This window comes from Stenella coeruleoalba, assembly GCF_951394435.1.
Source record: "Stenella coeruleoalba genome assembly, chromosome: 3".
NCBI lineage: Eukaryota > Metazoa > Chordata > Mammalia > Artiodactyla > Delphinidae > Stenella > Stenella coeruleoalba.
The window spans coordinates 30,798,564-30,811,955 of NC_137148.1; the positions used below are offsets into that span (position 1 = coordinate 30,798,564).

The 13,392-nt window shown below is 39.2% G+C and overlaps 1 protein-coding gene across 2 annotated transcripts in view; it reads left to right on the plus strand.

Moving 5' to 3' along the window:
- Positions 1-13,392, plus strand: part of WDR70 (WD repeat domain 70) — a 308,244-nt gene that overhangs the window by 194,816 nt on the left and 100,036 nt on the right. For both annotated transcript variants that reach the window (XM_079916599.1, XM_079916598.1), the window contains exon 10: positions 4,456-4,630. In XM_079916599.1, coding sequence (XP_079772725.1) covers positions 4,456-4,630 — 175 coding nt within the window. The remainder of the gene's footprint in view (positions 1-4,455; positions 4,631-13,392) is intronic.

Consider the following 13,392-nt stretch of genomic DNA (forward strand, 5'->3'; position numbering starts at 1 on the left):
GGTAATTATCGATATGTATGTTCCTATTCCCGTATTCTTTTTTTTTTTTTTCTGTGGTACGCGGGCCTCTCACTTTTGTGGCCTCTCCCGTTGCGGAGCACAGGCTCCGGACCCGCAGGCACTCAGCGGCCATGGCTCACAGGCCTAGCCGCTCCGCGGTATGTGGGATCTTCCCGGACCAGGGCACGAACCCATGTCCCCTGCATCGGCAGGCGGACTCTCAACCACTGCGCCACCAGGGAAGCCCCTATTCCCATATTCTTAATTGTTTTGGGTTTGTTATTGTAGGTGTTTTCCTTCTCTTGTGTTTCCTGCCTAGAGAAGTTCCTGTAGCATTGTTGTAAATCTGGTTTGGTGGTGCTGAACTCTCTCAGCTTTTGCTTGTCTGTAAAGGTTTTAATTTCTCCATCAAATCTGAATGAGATCCTTGCTGTGTAGAGTAATCTTGGTTGTAGGTTTTTCTCCTTCATCACTTTAAATATGTCCTGCCACTCCCTTCTGGGTTGCAGAGTTTCTGCTGAAAGATCAGCTGTTAACCTATGGGGATTCCCTTGTGTGTTATTTGTTGGTTTTCCCTTGCTGCTTTTAATATGTTTTCTTTGTATTTAATTTTTGATCATTTGATTAATATGTGTTTTGGTGTGTTTCTCCTTGGATTATCCTGTATGGGACTCTCTGTGCTTCCTGGACTTGATTACCTATTTCCTTTCCCATATTAGGGAAGTTTTCAACTATAATCTCTTCAAACATTTTCTTAGTCTCTTTCTGTTTCTCTTCTTCTTCTGGGACCCCTATAATTTGAATGTTGGTGCGTTTAATGTTGTCCCAGAGGTCTCTGAGACTGTCTTCAGTTCTTTTCATTCTTTTTTCTTTATTCTGCTCTGCAGTAGTTATTTCCACTATTTTATCTTCCAGGTCACTTATCCGTTCTTCTGCCTCAGTTATTCTGCTATTGTTCCCTTCTAGAGAATTTTTAATTTCATTTATTATGTTGTTCATCATTGTTTGTCTCCTCTTTAGTTTTTCTTGGTCCTTGTTAAAATGTTTCTTGTATTTTGTCTATTCTATTTCCAAGATTTTGGATCATCTTTACTATCATTATTCTGAATTCTTTTTCAGGTACACTGCCTATTTCCTGTTCATTTATTAGGCGTGGTGGGTGTTTACCTTGCTCCTTCATCTGCTGTGTGTTGTTCTGTCTTCTCATTTTGCTTTACTTACTGTGTTTGGGGTCTCGTTTTCGCAACTACAGGTTTGTAGTTCCCGTTGTTTTTGGTGTCTGTCCCCAGTGGGGTTGTTGGTTCAGTGGGTTGTGTAGGCTTCCTGGTGGAGGGGAGTAGTGCCTGTGTTGTGGTGGATGAGGCTGGATCTTGTCTTTCTTGTAGGCCGGTCCATGTCTGGTGGTGTGTTTTGCGGTGTCCGTGGACTTATTATGATTTTAGGCAGTCTCTCTGCTAATGGATGGGGCTGTGTTCCTGGTTGCTAGTTGTTTGGCATAGGGTGTCCAGCATGTAGCTTGCTGGTTGGTGATTGAAGCTGGGTATTGGCGTTGAGATGGAGATCTCTGGGAGATTTTCACCATTTGATATTACGTGGAGCTGGGAGGTCTTTCGTGGACCAGTGTCCTGAAGTTGGCTCTGCCACGTCAGAGGCACAGCACTGACTCCTGGCTGTAGCACCAAGAGCCTTTCATCCACACGGCTCAGAATAAAAGGGAGAAAAAATAGAAAGAAAGAAAGAAAGAGTATAAAATAAAATAAAGTTATTAAAATAAAAAATAATTATTAAGAAAAAAATTTTTTAAGTAAAAAAAAAAATGGACGGACAGAACCGTAGGACAAATGGTGAAAGCAAAGCTATACAGACAAAAATCACACACAGAAGCTTACACATACACGCTCAGAAAAAGAGAAAAAGGGGAAAAAATAATATATCTTTGCTCCCAAAGTCCACCTCCTCAATTTGGCGTGATTCCTTGACTATTCAGGTATTCCACAGATGCAGGGTACATCAAGTTGACTGTGGAGATTTCATCCACTGCTCCTGAGGCTGCTGGGAGAGATTTCCCTTTCTTTTCTTTGTTCGCACAGGTCCTGGGGTTCAGCTTTGGATTTGGCCCTGCGTCTGTGTGTAGGTCTCCTAAGAGCATCTGTTCCCAGCCCCGACAGGACGGGCTGATTTGGGGGCTCTGGCTCACTCAGGCGGGGGGGAGGGATGGGTACGGTTGCGGGGCGAGCCTGTGGAGGCAGAGGCCAGCTGGACTTTGCAACAGCCTCAGGCGCGCCGTGCATTCTCCCAGGGAAGTTGTCCCTGGATCACGGGACTCTGGCAGTGGCGGGCTGCACAGGCTCCCGGGAGGGGAGGTGGGGATAGTGACCTGTTTTGCACACAGGCTTCTTGATGGCCGCAGCAGCACCCTTAGTGTCCCATGTCCGTCTCTGGGGTCTGCGCCGATAGCCACGGCTCGCGCCCGTCTGTGGAGCTCCTTTAAGCAGCGCTCTTAAACCCCTCTCCTAGCGCACCAGGAAACAAATAAGGAAGAAAAAGTCTCTTGCCTCTTCGGCAGCTCCAGACCTTTTCCCGGACTCCCTTCCGGCTAGCTGTGGCGCACTAGCCCCCGTCAGGCTGTGTTCACGACCCCAACCCCAGTCCTCTCTGTGGTATCCTACCTCCGAAGCCCGAGCCTCAGCTCCCAGCCCCCGCCCGCCCCGGCGGGCGAGTAGACAAGCCTGTAAGGCTGGTGAGTGCCGGTCGGCACCGATCCTCTGTGCGGGAATCTCTGCGCTTTGCCCCTCCACACCCCTGTGGCTGCGCTCTCCTCTGCGGCTCTGAAGCTTTCCCCCTCCGCCACCCGCAGTCTCCGCCCACGAAGGAGCTTCCTAGTGTGTGGAAAGCTTTCCTCCTTCACAGCTCCCTCCCACTGATGCAGGTCCCGTCCCTAGCCTTTTGTCTGTTTATTTTTTTTTCTTTTGCCCTACCCAGGTACGTGGGGGAGTTTCTTGCCTTTGGGAGGTCTTAGGTCTTCTGCCAGTGTTCAGTAAGGTGTTCTGTAGGAGTTGCTCCACATGTAGATGTATTTCTTTTATATCTGTGGAGAGGAAGGTGATCTCCGCGTCTTACTCTTCTGCGATCTTGAAGCTGCCTCCTTTTCCTATTTTAGATCGGATTAATTTTTGTTTTCCATTTTTCTCCATTATTATATTTTCATTATAAAAAATGTCTTAGCGATTGCTTGAGAGTTAGTAATATACATCTTTAATGTAGCAAAGTCTCTATTCAAATAATATTTTACCATTTCAAATATAGTATAAACTGTATACTTTCATTCCTCCCTCCCAACCTTTGTGCTATTTCTGTCACACCTTTTACTTGAACATATGTTACAAACCTCACAATATGTTATTATTTTTGCTGTATAGCCCTTTATCTTTTAAGGAGATTTAAACATGTAAAATGTTTTACATTTAATGTCTTTTACATTACCCTCATTTTTACCATATGTGGCACTCTTCATTTCTTAGTGTAAATTCATATTTCCATTTGTGTCATATTTGTTCTTTGTGAAGAATTTCTTTTAACATTTCTTGTAGTCCATATCTGATGGAAATGAATTATCTCAGCTTTTGTTTATCTGAAAAAGCCTCTATTTCACCTTCTTTTTAAATATGTTTTCTCTGGCTTTAGAATATTAGATTGACTTTTTTTTTCTTTCAGAACTTTAGAGATGTTGGTCTGTAGTGGTTTAGCCTGGATAGTTTCTGCAAAGAAGTTGCTAGTCTTTGGTTTTTCTGTATTTTTTTTTCTCATACAGATTTTATTCTAGCCTCCCTCAGTGGCAGTACTCCTTTGCCTGGGGCTGTGAGCCGGAAGGTGTTCGTTCTGTCTCTGCTCCAGCTCTAGACTGCTATTAGTGGTTACTTGGTGGAAACTTGAGGCAGTCAGCCTCCCCCAGAGACATGAGATATTTGCCTGGGCCCTAGAGCAGGACATCATTCTTTCTTAGTGACCAGTTTTTTTCAGTTTGTTTTCTGGTGTGTGTTATATAGCAGTACATTAACACATGTAATTTAGAAATTAATGTGTGTATGTAGGGGGTGTATTATGTTCAGCAGTTTTACTGATCAGAGTGTATAGTCAGAATTGTTTGGAAGCTGCTGCTTTAGAGGGTCAGAACTAAGAGCTCTGACAGATTTAAAGTGGAATTTGCCACTTGCTATTTGATTTCATGACAACACAATTTGGATGGTTCACTTTATTTTAGTGGGTAATCTCATTTATAAGCGTAGAATGTTTTACAATGCACATTTTATTTAAATATTTATTTAAATATTAAATAAAAATTTAAAAACATTAATTAGATTTATATGCTTAAAAGGTGAAGCAGTCTTTGTGAACTCTTTTGTATTTTAAAATCCTTTCTTTTTTATAAATGAAGATCTCCGTGTTCTTTTTTAGGACTGTGAGGACATGGGAAGTTGAAAATCCAAAGAAGCAAAAAAGTGTGTTTAAACCACGGACAATGCAGGGTAAAAAAGTAATTCCCACCACTTGTACATATAGTAGAGATGGAAACCTCATAGCAGCTGCCTGCCAGAATGGAAGCATACAGATCTGGGACCGAAATTTGACTGTAAGTTAAGGACATTTAAGTCCTCTTTTCTTAGAAGAAAACCACCTTACAAAGCCAAACATCATGTTAAAATATTATGAAGGTCAATTTCCTGAGTTTAGCTCTAATTTAAACTTCAGTGTTAGTTGATAAAACATTGGGACTGTTGCAGTAAACAGCATTTTAGCAAACATTCCAGCTCAGTATTTTCCAGTGTGTATTAGATTTTGTTTTTAAAATAAGCTAAATCTTTTGGTATAAAATTTAAAAAGCATAATGCAGTTTATTATATGACATCTCAGTATACTTGATTTTGAAAGCGAAGGATTTGACAGTAATATAAAACAAGACTAGGCAGAGCACTAGAAAATACCCTTTAAAAGATTTGAGAAAACCATGAAATAGCAAGGACAATCCATCAGTTGTTATGCAATTATTTCTTTAGTAATTTAAATAATATTTTGTTTTGACATTCTGTGACATTCCATTTGAATAGGTTTCAGATTTTTTTTCTTTTCAGTTTTTGGTCATTATTAGAATAAATAAACTTTGGAATTGGAAGGGATCATAGAATTCTTTAACCACAGAAATAATGAATAAGATAATGAATAGCCTTTGGCTCATTTTGTGAGTTACCATAAGCTTTGAAAAGGGTTTTGTTGTATGCATAGATGGTAAAACAAGAATTTTTAAGTGGAATGATTCTAGATTACCAAAGTTAAAATGAAAATCTACACTAATGTTATAATACAAATTATCTTATTTTTTTTATAATTTAAAAAAAATTTATTTTATTTACTTATTTTTGACTGCATTGGGTCTTTGTTGCTGCTCACAGGCTTTCTCTAGTTGCGGCGAGCGGGGGCTACTCTTCATTGTGGTGCGTGGGCTTCTTATTGCAGTGGCTTCTCATGTTGTAGAGCACGGGCTCTAGGTGCGCAGGCTTCAGTAGTTGTGGCGCATGGGCTGAGCAGTTGTGGCTCACAGGCTCTAGAGCACAGGCTCAGTAGTTGTGGTGCACGGGCTTAGTTGCTCCACAGCATGTGGGATCTTCCTGGACCAGGGCTCAAACCTGTGTCCCCTGCATTGGCAGGCAGATTCTTAACCACTGAGACACCAGGGAAGCCCCAGTTATTTTAATAAAAGGTGATGGTCAAATTTTTAATTTAATAAATATTAAGTACATACTACATACAGGCACTATTCTGGGCACTGCAAATACTGTAGATTATCCAAATTTTCTGCCTTCATAGAGTTTACATTCTTGTTCTTTTTAACAAATATAAAAATAATTTTCTTTCAAATAAAATTGCCTATCAAACACTTACATTTTGAAAGGTGCCCCAGGAAACCTAGTTGTCTTTTCAGGCAGATGAGTTAAAGTCAGTTTTCTTGGAATAAGGTAAAAAATAGTGATAGGAAAAAGGAGTCCATGTTGAGATTGCTGGAAATATCTTTGGCATTTTCTGTTTGTCAGATCTTTTTATTTCTGTTTTCATCTCCACTATAAACCCCATAATGCTTCATAACAGCTCAGAGATTTAAAAAATCCTTTGAATTGTAAACTGAGTTTTAACAAAGCAATAAATTTTTTAGTTCCTAGCTTTCATCGTCTCTGGGTGCTGTTGATTTAAACATAGAAATTTTAAAACATGAAGTTTTCTTATCTAGCTTTAATAGTGATGTGTTTGGTATATATATATATGCCTTTTCTTAGAAACCATATATTTTCATAAAGTTCAGTATAGTTTCTAGAGATGGGTCTTGCACATCTCTTGAAATAATTAGTATATCTCCTATTTCCCATTTTGTAGAAACCAAAGCTATTTGAATGCCAGTTCCCCCCCCCCCCGGCAAAATCTTTTAAGCCATTCTTCTAATCACAGACTTTGATTCTGTTTATTTAATAATACATGAAGGTAAATCTAATTATACCACATCCTATTCATCATATTTCATTCATAGTTTTAAACCTGCATGTGTATGTGTGTCACCTGAAGACAAATCAAATTGAGAGGAAAAAACTTGCTAGCAGGAAACGCAGTTTGATTAAAAAAACAGCTTAAAAAATGCTCTTAACTATTACTTTAGCAATAGTAAGTCATCTACAGGGAAACACTAAAGCTGAGATAAGAAACCCTAATAACAATGTTTTTTTTCCCACACAGTAGCCAAAGAATTACATGGCGGATAATGGTTAATACATGTTTTGTGACAATTAAGTAAAGCTATCACAATTGCCATGTTTAATCATAGAATTTTCATTAGACCAATTGAACTTCAGCAAATTAAATGAAATGTATTTCTTTTCTTAGAAGTAAAGTGTCTATCAGTGATAAATTCCTGTGTTCTCAAGACCTACCTTTATTCTAGAATTATGCTGGCTAGTATAGTAGCCACTAGCCACATCTATTTCAATTTAAAATAATTAAAATAAAATATAAAAGGAAACGAAATTGAGTTATTTGTAGTGAGGTGGATGGACCTAGAGTCTGTCATACAGAGTGAAGTAAGTCAGAAAGAGAAAAACAAATACCGTATGCTAACACATATATATGGAATCTAAGAAAAAAAAAAAAAAAGAAGTCATGGAGAATCTAGGGGCAAGATGGGAATAAAGACACAGACCTACTAGAGCATGGACTTGAGGATATGGGGAGGGGGAAGGGTAAGCTGTGACAAAGTGAGAGAGTGGCATGGACATATATACACTACCAAACATAAAATAGCTAGCTAGTGGGAAGTAGCCGCATAGCACAGGGAGACCAGCTCGGTGCTTTGTGACCACCTAGAGGGGTGGGATAGGAAGGGTGGGAGGGAGGGAGACGCAAGAGGGAAGAGATATGGGAACATATGTATATGTATAACTGATTCACTTTGTTATAAAGCAGAAACTAATACACCACTGTAAAGCAATTATACTCCAATAAGGTATTAAAAAAATAAAATAAAATATAATTAAAATTTCAGTTCCTCGGTCATACTAGCTACTTATTGGACAGCACAGATAGAGAACATTCTCATCATTGCAGAAAGTTCTGTTGGACATTGCTGCTCAAGAGGAGTGTTTGTTTGCCCAGCAACCCTCTCAGTCATATGATGCTGGGCTGTCTTTAAATTTGAGAGGAAGCCCAGTTCAGAGGAGCTTCTACAGGTCTGCGCTGCCTTCCTTATCCCTCATTCCCCATTCAGCAGCACTTATGTGAGCAACAGCGAGGAGGCCACTGCTTGGTTGGAGTAAAGTGAGGGAGGTGCAGAATATGGGGAGATGACGTTGGAGAGGTAACAGCATGCCCCCTGACTCAGGGCCTTTGCATATGCAGAACCCTTCAGCCTCCAACATTCTCTCTTAGGTGTTCACATGGCTTTTCCCCCTCACCTCTTTCAGTACTTTGCTCAGATTTTCGCTTCTCAGCAAGGCCTTCCCTGACTCCACACTATGTACAGTTGCAACCTTCACCCCACCAGTGGCACTCTCTATCCCTCTTATTTTCTTCCATAGGGCTGATCATCTTCTGACATACTATACTATATATTTTACTTGTTTATTGAATTGTCAGTTTATTTCTAAGAAGTCATTAAAAACTAGTAGCATAAAGTACTATCCTTGTTATATGAAAGCATAATGAGATAGAGATATGAGAGAGAGAGAGGGAGAGAGGGAGATACTGATGTTATTTTTCATGTATCTTTAATGATGTAGAAACACATAATCTGTGTTAACATAGATAGATTTTTTTTTTTTTTTTTTTTTTTTGCGGTATGCGGGCCTCTCACTGTGCTCCGGACGCGCAGTCTCAGCGGCTATGGCTCACGGACCCAGCCGCTCCACGGCATGTGGGATCTTCCCGGACCGGGGCACGAACCCATGTCCCCTGCATCGGCAGACAGACTCTCAACCACTGCGCCACCAGGGAAGCCCTAACATAGATAGATTTTTAAAAATTGTTTTCATGTCTCTCTCACGTATAATTTCTGGCTTTTAAAATATTCCAGCTTGTATAGTCTTATGAATACCCAATGACTTCTTCTGTTCAAATAAAAACACCTACCGAATTCTTTGGACATATTTTGCTCAAAGCAGCATTAGTGCTCTTTAATATCTATCAGGAGTCTACAATATGCTAGACTCTTTACTAAAAGAACATGCTGTACTTCCTTGTACTGCAGTCACTCTTTGTCTACTAAGATTTTGGCAGGAAAATGAGGACCCATCGTCTTCATGGAGTTTTGCTTTCCCTAGATCCAGGTGATGGGAGGGAATAATATTTGAAGTTTGACTTGGCAATAGGGTACCACCAGCAACTTGACCCGCTCTCCACCTGACTGCCTCCTGCTGCTCCTTTGGCCTGCAACCCCAGCCCAGATTAGGAACATGAGCACACGCTACAACCCCTTACCAGGAAAGCCTCAAGCCTGTGAGACACTGCAGAGACATTTCTCTAGCTCAGAGGTTGATCAGTGTCCACATTCTCTCAGCCATACTAGAGAATGGTTGGTATGGTTCAGAGAAAGCTGAGGCAAGAACTAGTAATCACACCAGGAGATAAGCTTCTGGGCAGATAAGCCCCTGGTGAATAAGAGAACAGGTATGAAGCAGAAAGAATACAGAAAATAAAATCACCAGTAGTAGCTTGCATCCAGTGTTCCACAAATCTTTAAATGTCTCCAGTCACCTTCAGATAACCCAAGTTAAGATTAGCTTGATTTATGGCCTTCTACATCTTTCCCTTTATTTGTGTGTGTGTGTGTGCGTGTGTGTATATATATACGCACACACACACACACACACATATATATGTGTATATATATATATATATATATATATATATATATATATATATACACACACACACACACACACAGACACAGAGTAAAATGTTTTGTTTTTATAATGGAGAATTTACAATTTGCTTTTTTTATTTGAGACTGTAACATGGACAGCCTTGTAATAATAGATATAGTTCTAATTGGCTTTTTCAAAATTCCTTTATTTAAATGGAATCATAATTTTACAAACATGAAATATACACTTCACAAAATTATTATTACTATTACCGTTTTATTAATTGCCTCTACTCTTATTATCCTATCTCTAACTCATGATGCTTGTAAATTACCTGGTATGTATCTTTCTGCACTTTTCTCCATAGCTCTATGTCTGTCCATATATCTAGCTATCTTCCTAGATCAGGAACACTTTACCTGGTGGTAGTTTTGAGAACCTACCATCTCACCGAGAATGAGACAAATGACAAAAAGGTGTCTTTTCCCTTCTTTTTGCAAAGACCGATCACACTTAACAGTAATTCTCAGCTTTCACCCAGTATTAGTTATTTAAGTTAAAGCAGTGAAATATTGACTATTGGGGGGAGAGAAGTACATTATAGAGGAAAAAATGATATTTTTAAACAATTTTTAAAAATCAAGTGATTTATAAAATGGTTCCAATACCTTCCTTTGAGGAAAAAAATGGTGTGTCTCTGTAAAAAATATAAAGAGTCATGTTAAAAATTCGAATATAGTTTTCTGTCTTTTCATTAGGCCTAATACTTGGAGTTTAGAAAATATATATGGAGAGCTGAAAGTCTACTACATAGTTCTATAGCACATTTTTTGTAAATGACACCTGAGACGTACAATTACACTGTACATTACTTGGGGCTTTCATTCCATCAGTCCTGAGTTTCCTAAGCTCTCTACACACTCGTTTTCCTTATTCATGAAATGAGGGCATGATCCCCACCTTGTCTGGTTATTTTGAGGAATATATTTGGTAATATATTTAAAGCACCCAGAACAGGACTGGCACATAGCAGGTTTTTTTTTTTTTTTTTTGTGGTACACGGGCCTCTCACTGTTGTGGCCTCTCCCGTTGAGGAGCACAGGCTCCGGACGCGCAGGCTCAGCGGCCATAGCTCACGGGCCCAGCCGCTCCACAGCATGTGGGATCCTCCCGGACCGGGGCACAAACCTGCGTCCCCTGCATCGGCAGGCGGACTCTCAACCACTGCGCCATCAGGGAAGCCCACATAGCAGGTTTTAATAAATGTTGGTCTTCTTCCTCTTTTCTTTTTAGCTCCTAGGCGATATACAGTTTTTATAGAATGTTGAAGTTAGATCTCAGGATGCTATTTAATTATGGCTGTGAAAGTGTCATGAATTTGAGTGTGACAGATGCTTTGGAGACTAAAAGTATGACTTAGGAAGATAAGAATGTAGATCCCTGCTAGAGCCAGTCATTCAACGTATGGAAATACAACCATCGTCAATAAAGAAGATCTTTATATATCCATCGGTTAGTGTGCCTCAGTAGATATGAATTATAATTATTTTTTAAATAAACATTCAAGAGAAAACATATGCATACAACTTTTATTCTATAGAGTTTTTAACATGTGTATTTTTCAAAGCTCATTTTTCAAAAAAATATGTCATCGATTCAAAATACAAATAAACCATCAAAACTGTGTGAAATTACTTGCAGGCCCTGAAATTAAGTTCTAATTTGTCAATTATTTTAATGAAAGCTTTAAAGTTTTACTTATAATGCTCTTGTAAAATGTCACATATTTTTGGAAGCAACATTTGTAAAAATGGGAATATACTGGTTTCGAAAAAATCAGGTTAAAACTTTTTCTTTTAAATGTAGATGATTGTTATCCTTGTATTTTCTTGTTTGTTTTGGCCGCACACATGTGGGATCTTAGTTCCCTGACCAGGGATTAAACCCATGCCCCCTGCATTGGAAGCATGGAGTCTTAACCCCTGGACTGCCAGGGAAGTCCCTGTTATCCTTGTTTTTTGAGGGCAGGAAAAATAATTGAATTTAAGACTTCCATAACTAATATGGTAAGTTAAACACATTCATTCAGTTCTGTTCCCTCCTGAAACACCACTAAAATGACAGAAAAGGCATTTTTAAAGCATAAATCCATACAGACAAAGAGAATTAGAGAGGAGATGACAGCAGAATAGAGAAGTCAATACACTTTAGAAGCTAGAAACCAGGTAATTGACTTAAAGTATTTTAAGTACCTTACATGTAATATTTTATTTAATACTTACAACAATCCTATGATAGAAGTAGTTACTATCATTATTTTACAGGTGAGGAAACCAAGACAAAAAGAAGTTGTGTTGCCTACCCAAAATTACAGTTAGTAAGTGGCAGAACTGGGATCCAGTCCTAGGCAGTCTGGTGCAAGTGCTTACACAAGGCGTCAGCAAACTACGGCCCATGTGCCAAATCTAGCCCACCACCTGTTTTTGTATGACCTGCAAGCTAAGAATGTTTTTTACATTTTTAAATGATTCTATTGTTTTCCTGTGGTTGCTGTAACAAATTTGCCAAAAACTTAGTGGCTAAAACAACACAGGCTTCTTATACTTACGTAGCTTATCTCATTGAACTAAATATCAAGGTGTTGGCAGGACTGTTTTCTCCTTTGGAGGCTTCAGGGGAGAATCCATTTCCTTGCCCTTTGCAGTTTCTAGAAGCTGCCCACGTTCCTTGGCTTATAGCCCCCTTCCTCCAACTTCAAGGCCAGCAACAGTGAGTTGAGTCCTTTTCACTCTGCAAAACCATGACCTTCTCTTCCGCTTCCGCCTTCCACTTTTAAAGACCCTTGTGCTTACATTGTGTCTACTTGAATAATTGCCCTATTTTGAGATCAGTTGATTATCAATGTTAATTCAGTTTGAAATCTTAATTCCCCTTTGCCAGGTAAGGTAACATATTCATAGGTTCCAGGGATTAGGTGGTTAGAAATGTTTGGGAGGCATTACTCTGCCTACCACAATGGTTCATAAAAAAGTCAAAGTAAGAAAAAATATTTCATGACACATGAAAATGATGTGAAATTCAAATTTGTGTCCATGATGAAATTTAATTAGAACAGCCTTGCTCATTCATTTTTGTAGTATCTATGGCTGCTTTTGCAGTACAGTAGCAGAGTTGAGTAGTTACAACAGACTATATGGCCCTCAAAGCCTAAAATATTTTACTGTCTGCCCCTTTACAGAAGAAGATTTTGACCCCTGACATAGTGTTTCTAATCAGTTTTTAGTACCTTACTCTTATATATTAATGAACAGACAAGGATCACCAGATATTTGAAGAAATCCTCTAACAAGAAATACAGAGACTAAAGCAACCTCAGAGGGGAGAGAGAGAGACAATGTAGGAAACAGAAGAATATTTCAAGACAAAATTCTATATTTAATATTCTCAGAGAGGGAAGAGAATATTGCAGACATGAAACTAAAGCAGAATATTACAAAAATTTTTTGAACACTTAGAGTTCAAGAAAGAGCTCTTGGAAAATAAATAGGTGATACTTGGGGGAAAATCCATGGGAGTATTGAAAGAAATAGTCAAGGAAATCTCCTGGAAAATAGCGTAAAGCACAGTGAGAAAGAAAAGATGGACTTAAGGGTCAATTCAGGGCCCAATATTTGACCTGAAAGTTTTAGAAACAGAAAATGTAGAGGAGAGAGGATACAATTAGGTAAGAAATAATTACTACTGCCCTTCTCCCACTGCCCCCCCGACATTACCCCCAGAAGTCTCAGAACTGAAAAGATTTTTTTTCCAGGTAGGAATTGCTCATCAAGTGCTCAGCACAGTGAATGAAAAAGACATCAAACCATACGTCATGAAATGTCAGGACACAGGGGTTATAGAGAAGATCCTAAAACTCGCAGAGAGAGAGAAAAATAGGAAACATGTAATAGAAGGATGTTGGGGCCATCTAATTTAGGATGTTGATAAGACGGTTGGT